The following is a 17,770-nucleotide window of genomic DNA, read 5'->3' on the forward strand; positions in this document are numbered from 1 at the left end:
AGGTTACTGTATCTAATAGTCAACTTCTAAATACAGTATGAGTGAATTGGCTCCTTGGAATTTCAAAAGCTTTGTGGGAAACGAAATGCGATGTTTTAAAATATCGTTGATACATATATATATCTCGAGTCAACTCGCAAGCAGCAAACCACGAATCTTGGAAAAGGTGGACAACATTCCAAAACAAAGCAAATGTTGCGAAGCTTTCAAACATTGAATATAGCACAGAATCTAGGGTGGAAATGTTCCCCACGTTGTTTTTCTTTCAAATTTGAATTGTCATAATCGTTCATTAACTAGACAATGAAGTTGATTCCTCAGGCAGCAACTTTCGGGCGACGTCACCGGCTTCTGTGGGGAAAGCTTCCAGCTTCTCATCTGTAACCACGATGGAGAGCTTCGACGACGTGACTCTTATCGGCCCAGTATTAGACCCCACAGTACACGATGACCACCTCTCTACAAACCATGATACGAAGAGGAAACCCGACGGAGAATCTGGTGGCACAGGAACCCCCACTTCCAGCCAGTCCGTGAATGCAAGCCGCACCCAAATCGAGGAAGCTGGATCTGAAATAGCGGAAGAACCAACAATATCAACTGAGTTTCCTCCGGAAGAGGAAGATGAAGAACCACACGTTGCGACGTCTTTTGAGCGCGAATCTTCGCCCTCGTCTGCGCAAAAACACCGCTTAGGATTGGAGGGCGAAGATGAGGGCATCACCCGCTTGCACAAATTCACACTCTACGAGACGGCGACCAGATTCTACATGGTTGGAATCAACCTATCCGAGACGCGCTTCCGAATTTTGAAAATCGATCGCACCACGGAGTCAGGCGAGTTGAGCATCATCGAAGATGAAATGATTTACACAAAGAGGGAAATGACCCAGCTTCTCGACGCCATCGACGATGGCAATAAGAGCTCCGGTGGTCTTAATCAAAAATGTAGTGCTTGGGCTTTGCTCGGCTTTATTCGATTCACAGGGGCATATTACATGCTTCTTGTCACAAAGAGAAGCCAGGTGGCCATGCTGGGCGGTCACAATGTCTACCAGATCGATGAGACAGAACTTGTCCCATTGACAACATCGGACTTATTCCGTCTCAAGCCAGAGAACCAACCAGATGAGGAGAGATACAAGGCAATATTGAATAATCTTGACCTTACCCGATCCTTCTACTTCAGCTACTCCTACGATATCACAAGGTCATTACAGCATAATGTCTGCCGCGAACGGAAAGCCCATCAGGATGGATTGCCTCGATTTTTACCGCAGGACTACAATACCATGTTTGTTTGGAACAATCATCTCCTTGCTCCAGCGTTGGCCACCCTGAAGAACCCATTCCAATGGTGCCTTCCGATCATTCATGGATATGTGGACCAGTCGAAGATGAGTGTATTTGGACGATTGGTATACATTACGATCATTGCTCGGCGGTCTAGACTTTTTGCTGGTGCTCGATTTTTGAAGCGAGGTGCCAATGATTTGGGATATGTGGCAAATGATGTGGAGACCGAACAGATTGTTTCTGAGCAAACAACTACATCCTTCCACTCTGCAGGCCCAACACTGCATGCGAACCCCAATTACACTTCCTATGTACAGCACCGTGGAAGTATTCCTCTCTATTGGACCCAAGAGAATACGGGCGTCTCACCGAAGCCTGACATCGAGCTAAACGTCATCGATCCATTCTACTCCGCAGCGGCATTGCATTTTGATAATCTTTTTGAGAGATATGGGACGCCGGTCTACATCCTGAACCTTGTCAAAGCTCGTGAACGGACACCGAGGGAGTCAAAGCTCCTCAAAGAGTTCACCAATGCCGTTGAATATCTTAACCAATTTCTGCCCGAGGACAAGAAACTGATTTACAGAGCGTGGGATATGAGCCGCGCGTCAAAAAGTCGAGACCAGGATGTAATACGAACGCTGGAGGGGATTGCTGGTGATATTATACCAAAGACGGGGTTTTTCAAAAACGGAGGCGATGTTGAGTCGGGCCTGCAGCTTCAGAATGGAGTAGCGCGAACTAACTGCATCGACTGCTTGGACCGAACTAACGCAGCGCAATTTGTTATTGGCAAACGAGCCCTCGGGTACCAACTTCACGCTCTTGGTGTCATCGACGAGACAACAGTCGAATATGACACAGACGCTGTCAACCTGTTTACAAACATGTTCCATGATCACGGGGACACGATCGCCATCCAATATGGAGGATCCCATTTAGTCAACACCATGGCCACATACCGCAAGATAAATCAGTGGAGTAGCCAATCTCGCGATATGGTAGAGAGCTTCAAGCGATACTACAACAACTCTTTCCTCGATGCCCAACGTCAAGAAGCATACAACCTCTTCCTCGGGAATTACATTTTCTCGCATGATGCCCCGATGCTTTGGGACCTTGCAAACGATTACTACCTGCATCACGGAAATCCCAAATTGCAGAAAAAGCGACCGCATTACATTCACTGGTACACACCTGAAAATTTGAAAGAGCGGGAAATGCCTCCTCCACCAGCATGTCCGAAAGAGCCACTCTCTCGCTTTGACGATTACTGGCTGGAATACTACCGTCCACTTGCACTTTCCACACTCTCCAAGATCTACTCCTACAAGATGAACTCTACTCTACGCTACCTTCCCCATTTTCGTGGAAGCCAGGTTGCTCCAGATCTCAGTCCATTCGTACCCCGCATCCCACCAGAGCAAGTCCAGCGCGACCGTCCACAGCGATCAGTGAAGATCCAAGAACCAAACACCCGCTCTACAACAACAACGCCACCAATCCTGGAATCTGACCAGGGCTGGACACGGCAGCTACCGTCCTCCTCGAAACAGCCCCCCTCGGTTGGAATCATCAAGGAGCCGACATTTGAGTTATACCAGGGAAATCGCATCCCACCCATCAACTCATCTACCACCTCAACCACACCCAGCAAAGCGCAGATTGCTCAATGGACACTCGGACAGCTAGTCTCTGATTCTTTGAATCCGTCTGTTACCGCAACAGAAGCAGAGGAATACGAGCGCTACATCAACCATCCTCTCAAAGTCCCGCTGGTCGTTACGTCTGAAAGTGAAGTGACGGCCGCCTCACTTCGAGAACATAAGCCGAATCTCGATCTTCTGGAGTATGCGAATAAGTGCAATGTTGAGGAAGCCGTGCTTGAAGCGAACGCGGAGGAAAACATGTCCGATTACGCGGAGTTTCTCAATGTGTCGGAGGAGGGGCTTACCGTCGTCGGTGAGGATTATGAAAAGAAGAGATATAAGAGGTATAGACAGTGGTTGCGTGGAAAGAGTCTTTTCAAGCAACGGGTTGATATGTGATGACCGGGAATGATCTCATCTTTGATTTAGTGTACATTCTGCTCAAATTTGATACCCCAACGCATCGAAGATTTATTCATTTGAATTCTTTGTTGGAGAAACTATGTTTATTCATTTGTTCCTGTTACTACTTGGTATCACGACTTGGTATCGGCGCGCAAAAGAGTCGCTAATTCAGAATCCGCGTCCACAAGTTCCTGTAGCTCAGCTTGCATGTTCTGTTTAGCATGAGCCCTGTCCGTCTCCTCGGGAGAAACAGGAAACTGTAAGGTGAATTTCAGCACAGACACGACACCTTGCAGCTCTTTAGTAAGTATAGTAAGCTGTTTCACGGAATCGCCTTGTCCTGTTCCGGCCTTGATCTCTGTGGTTACATGAAGCCAGCATGCGCATAGCCCAGACAAGATCTCACCACGCCATTTCCAAATACGAGGGTGGGCGTTCAGTATCACTGCTCGTGTTGTCCAAATAGCGGCTAAGAGAAGTGGGGGATAGACTGATCCGAACGGATTCGCGAGAGTCACGTTTAGTAGTGGGATGATGTCTTGGAGGTACTTGGTAGTCTCGATGCCCAGGCCTTTAACAAAAACAGCGATCTCATTCATCAAGAATTCAGACAGCTTTGGGTGTGGAAAGGAGGCCGAGGACTCGGAGCCGAGCGTTGATGAACTGATGTGGTGGAACGATGTAATGAGGTTTGACCGTAGGATCCTAGCGAGGTTCGAATTGTAAGTCTCTTTGCCCTTTTCAATCTGCTGTTGCGACGCCTTTGAAGGGTTGTTGGCGGCCTTGAAAAGCGCAAGAAGGACTGGATAGGCGGCACTAAGCATCTTCAGAGATTTATCTTCCGGTGTGATTGTGGGTAAGGAAAGAAGACATGGCGTGATGGCCTGTTCGAAGACGGGAATAAGGTTTGTTCGAATAAGAATGTCGGAGCCGCTTTCTTGAATCGTCTTCAGTAGTTGACCGAGGAGTTCACATCCCTTAACTTTGAATGAGATGGAGCTATCGTCTATTAAAGCCAGGATAGCAGGGACCAGAAGTGGGAAGTGGTGTTCCAGATGTATCTTGTCGGTAGGCTAGATGACCGTTAGTAGTGTTATGAAACCGAGACTAGAACACATACCTTGTACAGAGAGACGATCCAAGATAAGGCACTAGTAGCATAGATATCCGTATTCTTCCAAGGCTTCGCCGCATCGTCAAGAGTGCTTCCATCAAAACGGTGCAAAGGAACAGGGTGAAAGTCCCTTCGGCCCTCGTTCGTGATATTAGGATTTCTCTGTTTCGTAAAAAGAGGCCGAATTTTGTCTTGGAGAGTCTTGTAGATTATGTTCCAAAAATCAGCAAAGTCGCCGCCAAGGAAAATGTCGGCGCGGTCTTTATTAAGACTCGTGGACCAAGGATTGTTGGAGGATACGAAAGTAGCCATGGTGATTAATGTCTGCGGGAAAACGCCCATATCGCGAATTATCATAGTAACATCGGTTTGAGCCTTGAAAAGGAGAAGAAACTCCAAAGCCACTGACGCTCTCAAAAGACTCTCTTCTTGGGCTTTTTTGATCTCTGTAACTTGGTGTTAGTAGAAGTTGACACTTTGAGTCTGTCGATACGTGCCTGGGGTCACTTCGACTATGTCATCAAAAGATGCAGCGAATTCAGATGATGGCAGTGCAGCTTGACCCGCCCATTTAAACAGTTTGAGCGCCGCCGTCTTGTCGCGGGGCCCAAGCTTTCGCACACCCGAATCATCGGGCATAAGCTCCGGGGGGTTCGCCTCAATGAAACATAGAGCAGTATACAAGCTTTCGCATACCTAAATATTTTATCAGTCTGTTTCTTTTTAGAGTAGTTGTTCATATCACTTACATCCATTGAGGTACTGTGATCGTAGGATGAGATATTCTCCCACAGCTGTTGCAGGTCGCCTTGAACCCTTGTCGATTCTAGGAGAGAAGGAGGTCCTGATTGGATAAAGCTCCTAGGATCTTTCTGTAAAGCCTCACGAGCATTTCGGCGTAGTTGATCCATATTGCACCCTGAGCATCCCAGCTTTGATGAGATACGTGGTATTATTGGAGTGGAGATGGAACTTTAGATGAAAAAATTGGTTGTGCCCGCGTTTCGCGTCACCTGGTCAATCTTATCGATATTTACATATTTTTTTTTCTTCACAATCCCAACTCTCCACGGCGACGTGAGAGTTCTCCCAAAGTCGCCTCCTTATCAGTATCAGGATGCAGAAGCTGCCATTCTATTACCATCGTGGTCGCCTTGGTCATCCATGGTCCCTTTTTACCGCCCATGTGCTGGATAATTTCCCCACCATTAACGACGGGGACAAGGGAGTGTACATTCAGCAGCGAATTTTCTATGATGTATGACATAAAGGCATTGTATTCGGCGACCACTAAACAAGTCAGTATGGAGGGAAAGAGGTGATTGGAAGATATCCTACCCTTACTCATGTCACGGCCCTGCATGACTTCATGAAGAAGGGCCATAACAATACACAGTCTCCAATCCTTGCCCCAGGCTCGAAGATGCAGTCCAATCTGTTGTCTGATTTCGGCCCGGCTGCCAAGGATAATGTTATCCCGTAAGTTAGATTTCTGAGTAATGATGTCTTTGTAGTGGAGGCTTGCGTCACGAAGGACTTGTAGGGTTTTGTTATCGGTGCGAAGGCTGTCTCTGGCAATTTCGACAACACGAGTTGAGGTAGGTCTGGGTTTGATTTCAGTGTCGCTGCGAGGGGGTATGGACATCCATGGGGCAAAAGTAGCGATCATCCAGGCATGGTGGGCGTCACTCTCGTCGTCTATGAGTAGTGGGTGCAAGGTTCGATAATCGGGTCCTTGCTGCAAGAGCTTTCCTAGAGTAGTGTAGGCAAGCGACCAGTTCGATGTATCGGCCGTTACCTCGTCTTGATGGTTGGCGAAAATGGTTGGGAAAAGATTGAGTTTGTCGATGAACTCCAAAGCACCGCGAGGGTCGGGACCTGATAGGAGCTTTAGGATCCATTTATTGAAGGTAGCTTATGGCTTGGATACTCACCTTTGAGCATCTTCTCTAACTCCGCTCCAACTCGTTCCTTGCTGATTTTCAGCTTGAGTGCAACTCGAATATCCTCGTTTTGCATCGCAGCCTCAGCTTCTGGGTCAATTTGGTATCCCAATCTGCTGGCAAATCGAATTAAACGAAGGACACGGAGCGGGTCATCCTTGAAAGTCTGGAATGGTTCCAGTGGTGTCCGAATTATGTGCTTCTCCATATCAACCAGCCCTCGTTCTGTAAGATCTTCCAGCTTCGATTCGTTGAGGTTGTAGAATAGGGCATTGATGGTAGCATCTCGTCGCAGTGCATCTTCCGTCGCCGTGCCAAACTCCATCTGTGGGTTTCGACTGTCTTCCGAGTATGTCTCTTTGCGCAGGTTGACCAGATCGATATCCAGGCCGAAGATCTTCGTTGTGACTGTCTCCAAATGTTTCGACTTTTCGGGATTGGCTTCGATTTTGTGTAGGCTGACAATTGCATCGTGCATTTCCCCCTTCGGCAGATCCTTCTTGTACTTCTCAAGATTTTCAGGAATGTCTAAGTACTCCTTCAGGTGCATACCGAATTGGTAGCCCGTCATATTGCTGATGCCCACGTCGATATCATGACTCTGCACTCCGAGCAGTTTGTCTCTGACCCAGCCTCCTGTGAACCGCAGGACAGTTTCGGCGCGATTGATTTCATCACGGTTTTCGTTGGGGGATTCCTTCTCATGGATGTATTGCGCGACGTCAAGAAGGAGGGTTTGTAAGGTACGTTCGATCTGATTGAGGTGAATGGTGGGGTGAAGGGAAGCCATTTCTTCGAGAGAACCACCCCGCACGGGGGAGGCTGAAATACGTTGTCTTTTGGCTGATGGTTCTTGAGACTGCGAACCAGGTTCGCGGTCACGCATGGAAGAGTGCCAGGTGGTTGAGAAAGTAGTACTTGTGAAGCTCAAAAAGTTCAAAAAGTTCCGCGGATGTGTCTCAAGTTGGTTCAAAGGGCGGGCGAGTGGAGTGGGGGGTTTTAATCGAAGGGCGACAAACAATGAGTCAAGACAGCGCAACCTGAACATTGAAATCCATAAGTGAAAGCTTTGTATGAGGAAAGCGCATAAACAAGTGAGTCAGTGATCAAGCGATAAGGCTTGAGCTCTCACGTGGTTGCATCATCACCCGCGATTAGTTCTATTTGTCTATTGCGCCCGATATCTCAAGCAGTCTACATATTTCTGCGACTTAATCAACATTGACCAATTTAAATCAGGTCATATTCTGAATCTCTACATTACTATTTACTCAATCTTCCGCGGTACACTCATCCCGTCACTAGAACCTTAAGCCAATCGGGCCCGAATCGAAACGACTCGGTTTTCCCCATCAACAACTAACCAACTCGAACCTCCCTGTCGCCGAACCCTTGTAATCAACGCCCGCATTCCTTTTTTTTATGTTGACATCCCAGTCCATGGGGCCTGTTCATTCCTTTTATTAAGTCCAGTTTCGCAGAAAGTAGGAGTCCATGACATCTCCCGGAGATGCAGCTCCGGTCAAACCACCGCCGTCCTTCTCCCCCGGCGCTGCGCGAGGTACCTCCAAATCAAGATACCCGGACGAGGCTGAGCCTACACATTCCATAGACGCTGAGCTGGCGGAGACCCGCTCGGCGTCCTCACCGACGCCTCCTGTGTCGGGGACCACTGCGGAGCTGCCCATCCGGTCATCATCGCCGCACGCCCGGTCCATCAGGTCGTCCACCCCACAATTAGCTCGTTCGTCACTTGGCTCGCCATTTGATGGACGATTTGATGGCTCGGAAGATATCAGATCGTTAATAATACGCGCCTTCTCCCCCACTGTTGCCATTCATGCGTCCGACGATACCGACGAGCTTGTGAGGAATAAGGGGTTCAAGGGGGGATTCTGGGAATTGGTACGGCCTTTTGGAGATACCGTGTCTGGAAAAGTGGTTATCCGGGATAGTATTGGATCAAGTCGTGCCTGGGAGGACTATGGAGTGCGTTTCGTGGATTTGAACGGATTTGGCCGGGCACCCGCAGGTCGAGAGTCCGGACAAGAATCATCTTTGACGCAGATGGATAAAATCCTGGAGCAGCAGTTGGACTCGGTAGACGGGCTACTTGGCGGGTCTATACCCTCAAAGGATGCATTAGGAGTTCCCATGGCAAGCCCGTTGTGGAAGTTGTTACTGCGACAAATATTATCCAGCACCTCTGCGGCACCCCACGAAACATTCAGCCACCCTGTTGCCAGTGTCATTGCTATCAGCTCACGCAACCCATCACCGTTGGAGACTCTCCGGCAGTTGTATGGTGAGAGCAGTTCTGGGGACAAGCGGTTACCAGATTGGGTGAACCCGGAGTATCTTCGATACTATGTCTTGGTCCACGACGAGGAACGTGACGATATTACCGAGTCAACAAAACTATATGATCAGATGAAGCGACACTTCGGTTTACACTGCCACTTGTTGCGACTTCGCAGCAGTCAGTGCATTGTGACCGATGATGATAGTGTCCAGGTGCCTACGTGCGAATGGTTGTCCCCACAGGAGCGTCTGTCAGGTGTGGGAGAAGCAGGCAAGTGTTTTTTGAATTGACTCGATAACCAGAAACTAACAGTATCGCAGAAACACTGGTGGACCTCGGCACAGATGGTACGCCGTACCTATTTGACTCTGATGTCACTGCCATCCGGACGTTTATCCGGGAGCTCATGGTGCAGTCAGTAATTCCTTTCATGGAAAACCGTGTTGCTGTCTGGAATGACCAGATCGCATCTCGGAGGCGTGGCATCAGCGGCAGGTTCATGTCCGTTGGTCGAAGATTTATGACTTTTGGTTCCGGTTCAAGATCTGGGGCCACTGGTTCCTCAGGTGGAACTGGGAACTACGACTCTACAAACAATTATTATGGCCCGGACACACAAGAAGCTATTTTACGGAAGATGGCAGATTTTGCTTTTATGCTTCGAGATTGGAAGTTATCGGCTTCGACATATGAAATGATCCAGTCAGACTTCAAAAATGACAAGGCATGGAAATACCATGCAGGGGTCCATGAAATGTGTGCAGTGAGCATGCTCCTCAACCCACTTGCTATGTCCGCCAAGATTAAGCTTGAGAGTGTCGATCAAATGTTTGAAAACGCCTGCTATTCTTATCTTACCCGGTGTTCAGATGTGCCACATGCACTGCGTGCCCTAACTCTCGGTGTTGAGCTTCTCAAGTCTCGGGGTGGATCTGCTACCGAAAGCGCAGCCAGATGGGCCATGCGGGTCATGGACTTCGGCTTGGTCGGCCCCATCGGCCAAATATTGTTCACAGAAAGGGTCTCAGCATGTTATGCATCGAAGATCTCCATGGGTGGTGCTAAATGGGGCGGGCGTCGGCGCAAAGCTGGTATGTGGAGCATTTTCGCTGCGAATCAATGGTTGAAAGCCGGGAAACCTACTCTGGCTTCTGCGTGCCTCGAAGAAGGAGAACGTCTCTATGGTGATGTGTTGGAGATAGACGGTGTTTTCCCAATCCCGGAGATGCAGAGCTTTGTGGATAATCTGCGACATGCTGTGAAAGTTGAATATCTCGGCGCAAGAGGCTTTGACACACAGGACGATCCAGTTCCAGATGAACCAATTCCTACAGAGGAGACCAGTGAGAAGCTGGAGAAGCTTGACAAGCGCAACAATCGGCGCTCACACATTGGGCTGCCTGTGCAGCTGGACGTGGGGAATCTCACCATGACCTCAGGGGCCAGGGATCCCGAGAACCCACCAAATGATGACTTTGAACGAGCTTGACGGATGAGCTATTAGCTCGACGTAGCATATAAGAATAGAATACACAGCATTGTCTAATTGATCTAGCCTTCACTGTGAAACCATAGATAAAGTCACGTGCGTCTTATCGATAAAGCTGTTGAGCGCATGATGTTGACATCCACTACAGTCCGAAACCCTCCATTCAATCCAAAGCAAGACATTCCCTCTCCATAAGCCCCATTTGGGCCTGCCACACCCTCTCATTACAAGATCAACTCGAATCATAACACCTCTCCGTATCCTCAAAATGAGCGATCTCCTGAACTACATCCTGAATAACGAGGATGCATTCCGAAAGTACAGTACCTGCGACACGACAACCCTGACTTGAAGTATATGTAGTTAATGGCCCTTCTACCACTCCAGAAACCGTCTCCCGTCTTTGTACTCCGATTTTTCAACCCAAAAGAAGACCAATCCAGATGGCTACGCCGTTAATGTCGCCGCATGGGAATCAGCATTGAACCACGCCGCGAAGCGCGGATATACTTCTACACGAGGTGTGCGCGTGCGTTCTGGATCGACAGCCTCGCAGAAGAATAACCCACCTCAGCGGAAGAAGACTGATCATCTTCTTTTACGGACGGATGAGTCATTGGCGAGAGATCTGGAGCTTCCTGAGTTGGGGAGACCTGTTGCGCTTGGGGCTGTTTTTGTATGTTGAGGATCATGCATTTGTCTTGTGGGTTATGCTGATTTATGTTGCTAATCATGCGTCCCATTGCAGGATGAAGCAATGCGCAAACGTTCTATGATTCCTCTGCCGGTGTACAAGACTACGGCGGGTTGCTTGCGGAAGCATCAGTGGCGGTTAATAGATCCCGCGGCTTTGAGTCCGTGGAATGTTATGAGTTGGGGTGTTCGTCAGTTAAAGGGATTTGTGATTGGGGAGGGAGAATCCGCACCGAAAATCCAGGTGCAGGAGTTGGTGTTGGTGGAGAACCTGGAGGTAAGAATATGTTCGGATAATGTCAGCCGGCGGGGGAGCTAAAGCTTATTTTTCACAGGAGGCTGGAGATTTGGTTATTAAGAAGGCCACTGCCAGCAGCAAGTCTTCCAAGTTGGATCTGATCTGGTCGAAAGAGAGTTTCGTGGAAGAATATTCTACGATACTGCACGATGCTACCGAACTTTCGGACTCTGATTTTGATGTTCTTTTGCTCTATCTTTCCCGCGACTGCGGGGCCATTGCATATGATGGCAGGGTATGTGAGCTATCAATATTAATAAAATCGTCTATCGATGCTGACTGAAGATCGTTAGACTATTAAGTTCAGTTCATCAGACGGACCAGCCCAGATCACGCAGCAGGACACAACGATTGCCTCGATCAAGACGCTTATCTCAACGATTTCAAAGCAAGTGACGGATATGGAGTCAAAGATTTCGGAGCTCACCGAGTCCGCGAAGACGGCATTGGCCAACAAGAATAGGATATCTGCTCTTTCGGCACTTCGATCAAAGAAACTGGTCGAGCATAATCTTTCGCAGCGGCTCAGTACCCTTGCACAGCTGGAAGAGGTATATTTTAAAATTGAGGGCGCTGCAGGTCAAGTTGAAATCGTTCAAGTCATGGAGGCGAGCACTGGTGTTCTGCGTGGGTTACACGCTCAAATCGGTGGTGTGGAACGGGTTGAGGATGTGGTCGAAACATTGCGCGAGGAGATGGCCAAGGTGGATGAAGTTGGCAGTATTATGAATGAAGCTGGCCCGGTTATTGATGAAGGCGAGGTTGATGATGAACTGGAAGCCATGGAGAAGAGCGACCAGGAAGCAAAGGAAGAGCGGGAAGCTGAGGAAACTCGGAAGAGGCTCGCAGAGCTGGATGGCATCAAGCAAGCCTCGGACGAAGCGGCCCGCCAAGCACAAAGGACGAAAGATGTGGAGTCTGAGCTGGCAGAGAGCATCGGTAGGCTCTCAAACATGTCAGTTGAAGATTCCCCGTTGCCAGCTAAATAAAGGCAGCATCTTGAAAATGCAACATTCTCTATGGTGATTTCTCGATCAAATCACTTCTCGGCTCGGCTGAAATGCCTCATCGATTACCCAGATGCGTTGCCTTGCAATCAATTCGGAGGTGTCAAAGGTTGTTCATTTGACGCGGACGCCCCAGGGATTGTTGATCTCACCTGGGCATCCGTCTTCCTGCGAGCGCTCGCGATGAGACGCTTAAAATCATCATTATGGTTGGTAGACCAACCAACTGCATCGAATTCCTTGGAAGTCACAGTGTTCCTATCAGAAACCGCCAATGTTGAGCCTCCGCCTTGCGTATCTTCCCATATTCTCAGCTCGCGGAGCAACTGCATTCTGGACTTTGGATTTTGGGAGTCACAGTTTGCGTTCCACAAGTTCACCCATTCTGTGTGCCGTCTTTTCATTAGATCCTTGGCCCCCTCTATTGGGATTCCGAGATCCTTGAACTTTTTGCGCAGCTGGCTTTGGGTCATAAGATCATAGTTCAACGTGGGAAGCCTATCTAATTGTTTCGTGGGCAGATTTTGTTGTTGTTGGAGAACTCTAGAATAGCATTGAATTAGACCCGATACGCTGGACTTTGTAGGCTCCACTCCATGACTTACCCAAAGGCGGTTGGCTTCTGTCTCGCTGGAGATTCGGCTGCGCCCATTTCGGCAAGGCACCTGTCAATATGGCCGTTAACGGCTTCTATCCTCATTGCTTGTTCACAAACAGGGCATGTGGTCATGCCATCTTCTGCAGCAATTATTAGATTCAATCAAGAGCGCACGAAGTTGCAGTATGACCCACCTGGTATATATTCTTCTTCACCCTGACTGTCCTCAATAATATCTGGTATATCCTCGGGTTCCTCTGGCACCCGTGGCCCTGCTTTGGAGCTTCTTGACCTTGTTCGTAGTCTCGGCGGGCTAGCCTCCACCAAAGGAACATCCGACTGCTCCATGCGACTCGTTTTGCGCTTCTTGTGCTGTGGCTCTGGAATATTGTTTCCTTCCTGCTCTTTGAGCGCCTTGAACTTCTGGGCGATTTCCATCACAGCAGGTCTCGCAGTCTTGAACGTATCCAAGAGTTCCTGTACTGCCCAGTTGCGACGCAGTTTGAGTACCTGGTCCCCTTCGCGGCAAACAGGGCATTTATTGTCGGCGGTAAGACAACGACGAATACATAATGAGCAAAATGTGTGAGAGCACGAAGTGATCATAGGAGTGTCGAAGAAGTCCTTGCAGACCTGACATCTAAGAGATGATTCCAGTGGCGCAAGTAGCTGGAGAGGGGTTCCTAACCAGTCCGTAGAGTCGGTGATTTCCAGGGAGTTATCCATTGAACCGGAGGAACAGCCCTGGAACTGTGTGCTAGTTGGTTTGGTCAAGAGCAACTCTCAGATGCCCGTCGTGGAAAAGGCCAAGTGAGAAGAGACGAAAGTCAAGAAAGAGTGGAGCAACTCCACGCCAAGACCGCTGACTGATACGCGTAAAGTGGTTTCGCGTTTCAAACATCTAAGCTGCTTGTTTGCAAGCTTCAATCACCATGGATCCTAAGATATTTCTGGCAGAAAATGTGCTTAATGAGCGACGTACAGTGAGTAATGCTTAGCTACGCATTTTTGAATCAATAACTGATTGTGTTCAGGTGACTTATCGCTCCTTGAGCCGCGCTCTCAAAGTCCATGCCAACCGTGCCAAACAGTATGCTTTCTTTCCCCCGAAGCACGAGATCAGACCAGGAACTTATAATCTGCTATAGAGTCCTCTACGAATTCCATCGCAACGAAAATGCAAAGAAGCCGCAAAGCGTTCATGCAACCTACGTCATCTCCGGTGTTCAAAACTCAGAGCCCGCGACGGCCAACGGTCATGCGAACGAAGACGAAGATGAAGTCATGCAAAGCAGCCCCTACATGCCAAGCTCAATGCCCAATCAAGAACCGCGTTCCGATTCCATGCGCATCACATCCATCATACTAGCTCGCGAGGAAGACTTGGATGGTAGGCCATCCTACCGACATCTCTATCACGGCAATTGCTAATGCCGATCTTCAACGCAGATGCAAAGGCCACATTCAATTCGATATCAACTATCCATGTCTACAGCGTTCAATCCACAGTGCTTCAGGATTTGAATGTGCTGACCGACGTGGCCCGTGAAGTTGCGACTGCGAATGTACAGGATGACCCGCTAGAGTGTGGAAAGCAATGGGGTATGATACAGAACCGCCACGTCAAGGTATATTGCACCAAGCCGGGCATACTATAATGGTTGAGCTAACAGCTCTTATAGCGGAGGACCGGCACTCGTCCACCCCCACCCCCTGCTGCACCCAAGGCCAGTGCGCCAGCACCGAAGATCAAACCCGAGCAAACTGTGCCTGCCAAGCGGCCCTTGCAGAGTGAAACTTCAGTCAAATCGGAAGCAAAGACGGAAGATTCCAAGCCGCAGCCATCCTCGGCCAATGATGTTCAATCGTCTGCTAAGTCCACAGCTTCGGCACCTAAGCGTGAGAAGGGTAATCTCTTTAGTTCCTTTGCAAAGGCCAAGCCGAAGAAATCCCCAGCACCTGCTGCGCCAGTATGTGTACATCTCCATTTCTTCTGTCTATCATAATTAACTTTTCATTAGGCTCCTAGTGCCACACCGGATGGTGAGTCGGGCCAATCACGACCGAAAGACGTTGGCTCACAGTTCACAGTTGTCCTGGACGATGCTTCAGATGAAGAGCAGGAAGAGCTATTCCCCGATACCGGCGGTAAATCCGAGAAATCAGCTGCCGAAGCCCGTCAGACCAAGAAAGAGCGCGAAGAAAAGCTCAAACAGATGATGGAAACCGACGATGCGGACGGTTTGTTTACATTCATATCCAGAATCACCGTGCATTTCGCTGACAATTCTATAGATGAAGAAATGCCGGATGCTGATGGCGAGTCAGAGCCAGAGCCAGAACGAGAGCAGACACCCGTAGACCCGCCGCTGCCGTCCAAGCCCATGGAGCTAAAGGAAGAGGCCAGCGTACAGGGTGGGCGCCGACGAGGCAAGCGGCAAGTCATGAAGAAGCGCACGGTCAAGGACGAAGAAGGCTATCTAGGTAAGTTTCTGGTTCTGAGGTCTGATCTCGGCACGATCTAATGCAAAGGCAGTAACTCGGGAAGAGGCAACTTGGGAGTCATTCTCTGAAGATGAACCAGCACCGCCCAAGAAGAAACCTGCGGTCAATGTGCCTAAAGCCAAGGGGGCTAAACCTGGACAAGGAAACATCATGTCCTTCTTTGGAAAGAAGTAACAAATGTCAGGTCGATAGTATTAATATAGGGAAGTTACTAAACCTGTCAGTGGTAGTAGTAGTAGTAGTAGTAGTAGTAGTAGTAGTAACATCAAGTAAACAAACGCCGATCACTCACTTTTCTCCGCATTTACAGTGGAGTCAAGTGCAACCATGCCCTTGGCCGATGTCACCTCGCCCACAATTTCCCCGACATTAATTTGTTTTCTAGAGTCGATCTCATACCATGCGGAGGAATGCAAGTATCCAGGTCTGGTTGGGATCGACAACAGGCCTACAAAAGCCCATGGCCTCCCCTCATCTTCCGGATCCCCAAACCCGGATTGTTTGACAACATATACTTGCCTGCCATGCCTATCTCGACATTCTTCATGGCTGGGCTTCTTGCTCTCCAAGTAGATGCATTGCCTGGACGAGACACGCCTGCGATACTGCGTCGCGCGTGTCCCGACTACACTACCTACGCATCGACACAACAGTAAGTGCACAGAGCATTGCACCACGATTGCACTGACTTACTCTTGCCAAGTGGTCCTTACAGTGGAGGTCCCCTGAACCTCCCATACCAGCGCCCCGCAGAGGCATGTCGTACCTTCTCATCGGACTCTGTTGAGCGGGTCATTGAGGATGTGACTTCGCGTCTTGTCGATAAGGACCTCGCGCAGATCTTCCGCAATGCGTATCCCAACACACTTGACACCACAATCCGGTGGCACGTGAATGGAAGCAGCTCGACTGCGAATCGTCGAAACCTTGACAAGCGCGATACTTCAGACTGGAGCGGCCTGCAGACGTTCATCGTGACGGGAGACATCAACGCGGAATGGCTCCGTGACTCCACAAACCAGGTCATGAACTACCAGAAACTAGCATCAAAGGACAAGGGGCTTCATAACTTGATTCTAGGGGCAATTCGTACTCAGTCCGAATTTGTCATCCGATCACCTTTCTGCAACGCATACCAAGCCCCGTCTGTTAGCGGCATTGCGCCTGAGAACAACTCTCAGGTCGATACCGTGCACCCAGGATACGAGACATCGTTTGTTTATGAGTGCAAGTATGAGCTGGACTCACTGGCTCACTTCCTTAAGATGGGCAGAGAGTTTTATGAGAACACGAGATCAACGGAGTTCTTGACGGGTCGTTGGTTTAAGGCGCTGCAGACTGTCCTCAATGTGATTGACGCAGAGTCGAATCCGACTTTCAACTCAGACAACCAGTTCGTTCAAAATGTGTATACCTTCCAGCGACTGACTACTGCTGGAACTGAGACTTTGACCTTGTCGGGTGTTGGTAATCCGCTTAACAGTGGAACTGGTCTTATCCGCAGTGCCTTCAGGCCTAGCGACGATGCTACGATTCTCGGATACTTCATTCCTCCGAATGCAATGATGTCTGTTGAGCTGCAAGGCATTGCCAAGGTTTTGCAGGCGGCAGGGGGTCATGACAGCTTAGCTTCGGAGCTACAAGACCGTGGCGACAAGCTTGCGGCGGCGGTTCGCAAGCATGGAATCGTCACCAATGGTGATTATGGCGAGGTTTATGCCTTTGAGGTTGACGGTTACGGATCGCGGATTATCATGGATGATGCCAATGTTCCATCTCTGCTGTCCTTGCCTTACCTGGGCTTCCTCAACCAGTCCGATCCAGTCTACCAAAATACTCGCAAGATGATCACTGAGAAGAATGGTAACCCTTACTACCTGGAAGGCAATGCTTTCCACGGAATTGGTGGTCCTCATAGTAAGTTTCGTTCCCATAAATGGATTCTCATATAAAAGCAAAAAGCTCACATTGTTTATAGTTGGTCTGACAAACGCTTGGCCCATGTCGCTGCTCATCCAAGCCCAGACCTCGGACAACGATACTGAGATCATGGAATGCATTAATCTCGTTCGTGATTCAAGCTTGCTTGGTCTGATTCACGAATCTATAAATGTTACTAATATCAAAGACTACACTCGGCCGTGGTTCTCATGGGCTAATTCCGTGTTTGGTCAGACCATTCTAAAGGTTGCTGCTGAGAGACCTCATTTGATCTTTGGGGAGGGTGCAAAGCCTTATACTGTTTCCTAGGCTTGAATAGCATGTGGTATTTTTACTCTTGTATGATACTTGAAACGAGTACCGATTTCTATCTCCATCTATACGTCTTGTCATTGAAAACTAGATTACAGGCCTTTCGATGGCATGCAGGATGAATTGGTCTATCCTGCAGCAGTGAATTATCAGGTCATTGTATGGTGTCACTGTGTAACGTAAAAGGGGAATTTATAGAACCCCATAGTGTTCAC

At 48.9% G+C, this 17,770-nt stretch overlaps 9 protein-coding genes across 9 annotated transcripts; 5 read left to right on the plus strand and 4 right to left on the minus strand.

Annotated features, from left to right (window-relative positions):
* Nucleotides 1-389: 389 nt before the first annotated feature.
* Nucleotides 390-3,347, plus strand: N7520_007701 (phosphatidylinositol-3,5-bisphosphate 5-phosphatase; the record flags this gene model as incomplete). Its single annotated transcript, XM_057141635.1, has 1 exon — nucleotides 390-3,347. The coding sequence occupies one exon, from the start codon at nucleotides 390-392 to the stop codon at nucleotides 3,345-3,347; it is 2,958 nt and encodes a 985-aa protein (XP_056995641.1).
* A 137-nt stretch (nucleotides 3,348-3,484) lies between these two features.
* On the minus strand, nucleotides 3,485-4,779 carry N7520_007702 (Tti2 family protein; the record flags this gene model as incomplete). Its single annotated transcript, XM_057141636.1, has 2 exons — nucleotides 3,485-4,426; nucleotides 4,474-4,779. The coding sequence occupies 2 exons, from the start codon at nucleotides 4,777-4,779 to the stop codon at nucleotides 3,485-3,487; spliced, it is 1,248 nt and encodes a 415-aa protein (XP_056995642.1).
* Nucleotides 4,780-4,926: 147 nt separating this feature from the next.
* Nucleotides 4,927-5,378, minus strand: N7520_007703 (uncharacterized protein; the record flags this gene model as incomplete). The annotated part of the gene is made up of 2 exons (XM_057141637.1): nucleotides 4,927-5,163; nucleotides 5,217-5,378. The coding sequence occupies 2 exons, from the start codon at nucleotides 5,376-5,378 to the stop codon at nucleotides 4,927-4,929; spliced, it is 399 nt and encodes a 132-aa protein (XP_056995643.1).
* A 140-nt stretch (nucleotides 5,379-5,518) lies between these two features.
* On the minus strand, nucleotides 5,519-7,296 carry N7520_007704 (tRNA adenylyltransferase; the record flags this gene model as incomplete). Its single annotated transcript, XM_057141638.1, has 2 exons — nucleotides 5,519-6,345; nucleotides 6,402-7,296. 2 exons carry the CDS (start codon nucleotides 7,294-7,296, stop codon nucleotides 5,519-5,521), a joined length of 1,722 nt encoding a protein of 573 aa, XP_056995644.1.
* Nucleotides 7,297-7,904: 608 nt separating this feature from the next.
* N7520_007705 (TRAPP III-specific subunit 85 family protein) lies at nucleotides 7,905-10,201 on the plus strand (the record flags this gene model as incomplete). Its single annotated transcript, XM_057141639.1, has 2 exons — nucleotides 7,905-8,986; nucleotides 9,025-10,201. 2 exons carry the CDS (start codon nucleotides 7,905-7,907, stop codon nucleotides 10,199-10,201), a joined length of 2,259 nt encoding a protein of 752 aa, XP_056995645.1.
* Nucleotides 10,202-10,469: 268 nt separating this feature from the next.
* Nucleotides 10,470-12,181, plus strand: N7520_007706 (putative vacuolar sorting protein SNF7 family protein; the record flags this gene model as incomplete). Its single annotated transcript, XM_057141640.1, has 5 exons — nucleotides 10,470-10,519; nucleotides 10,589-10,877; nucleotides 10,950-11,171; nucleotides 11,230-11,427; nucleotides 11,486-12,181. The coding sequence occupies 5 exons, from the start codon at nucleotides 10,470-10,472 to the stop codon at nucleotides 12,179-12,181; spliced, it is 1,455 nt and encodes a 484-aa protein (XP_056995646.1).
* Nucleotides 12,182-12,288: 107 nt separating this feature from the next.
* On the minus strand, nucleotides 12,289-13,523 carry rad18 (E3 ubiquitin-protein ligase RAD18; the record flags this gene model as incomplete). The annotated part of the gene is made up of 3 exons (XM_057141641.1): nucleotides 12,289-12,742; nucleotides 12,805-12,937; nucleotides 12,992-13,523. The coding sequence occupies 3 exons, from the start codon at nucleotides 13,521-13,523 to the stop codon at nucleotides 12,289-12,291; spliced, it is 1,119 nt and encodes a 372-aa protein (XP_056995647.1).
* A 206-nt stretch (nucleotides 13,524-13,729) lies between these two features.
* Nucleotides 13,730-15,322, plus strand: N7520_007708 (uncharacterized protein; the record flags this gene model as incomplete). The annotated part of the gene is made up of 6 exons (XM_057141642.1): nucleotides 13,730-13,780; nucleotides 13,832-13,887; nucleotides 13,946-14,187; nucleotides 14,247-14,425; nucleotides 14,480-14,767; nucleotides 14,819-15,322. 6 exons carry the CDS (start codon nucleotides 13,730-13,732, stop codon nucleotides 15,320-15,322), a joined length of 1,320 nt encoding a protein of 439 aa, XP_056995648.1.
* Nucleotides 15,323-15,712: 390 nt separating this feature from the next.
* On the plus strand, nucleotides 15,713-17,254 carry N7520_007709 (glycoside hydrolase family 125 protein; the record flags this gene model as incomplete). The annotated part of the gene is made up of 2 exons (XM_057141643.1): nucleotides 15,713-15,954; nucleotides 16,006-17,254. The coding sequence occupies 2 exons, from the start codon at nucleotides 15,713-15,715 to the stop codon at nucleotides 17,252-17,254; spliced, it is 1,491 nt and encodes a 496-aa protein (XP_056995649.1).
* Between the last annotated feature and the right edge of the window lie 516 nt (nucleotides 17,255-17,770).

This window comes from Penicillium odoratum (assembly GCF_028828045.1).
Source record: "Penicillium odoratum strain IBT 22623 chromosome Unknown utg000005l_segment0_segment0, whole genome shotgun sequence".
In the NCBI taxonomy this organism is placed as follows: Eukaryota; Fungi; Ascomycota; class Eurotiomycetes; order Eurotiales; family Aspergillaceae; genus Penicillium; species Penicillium odoratum.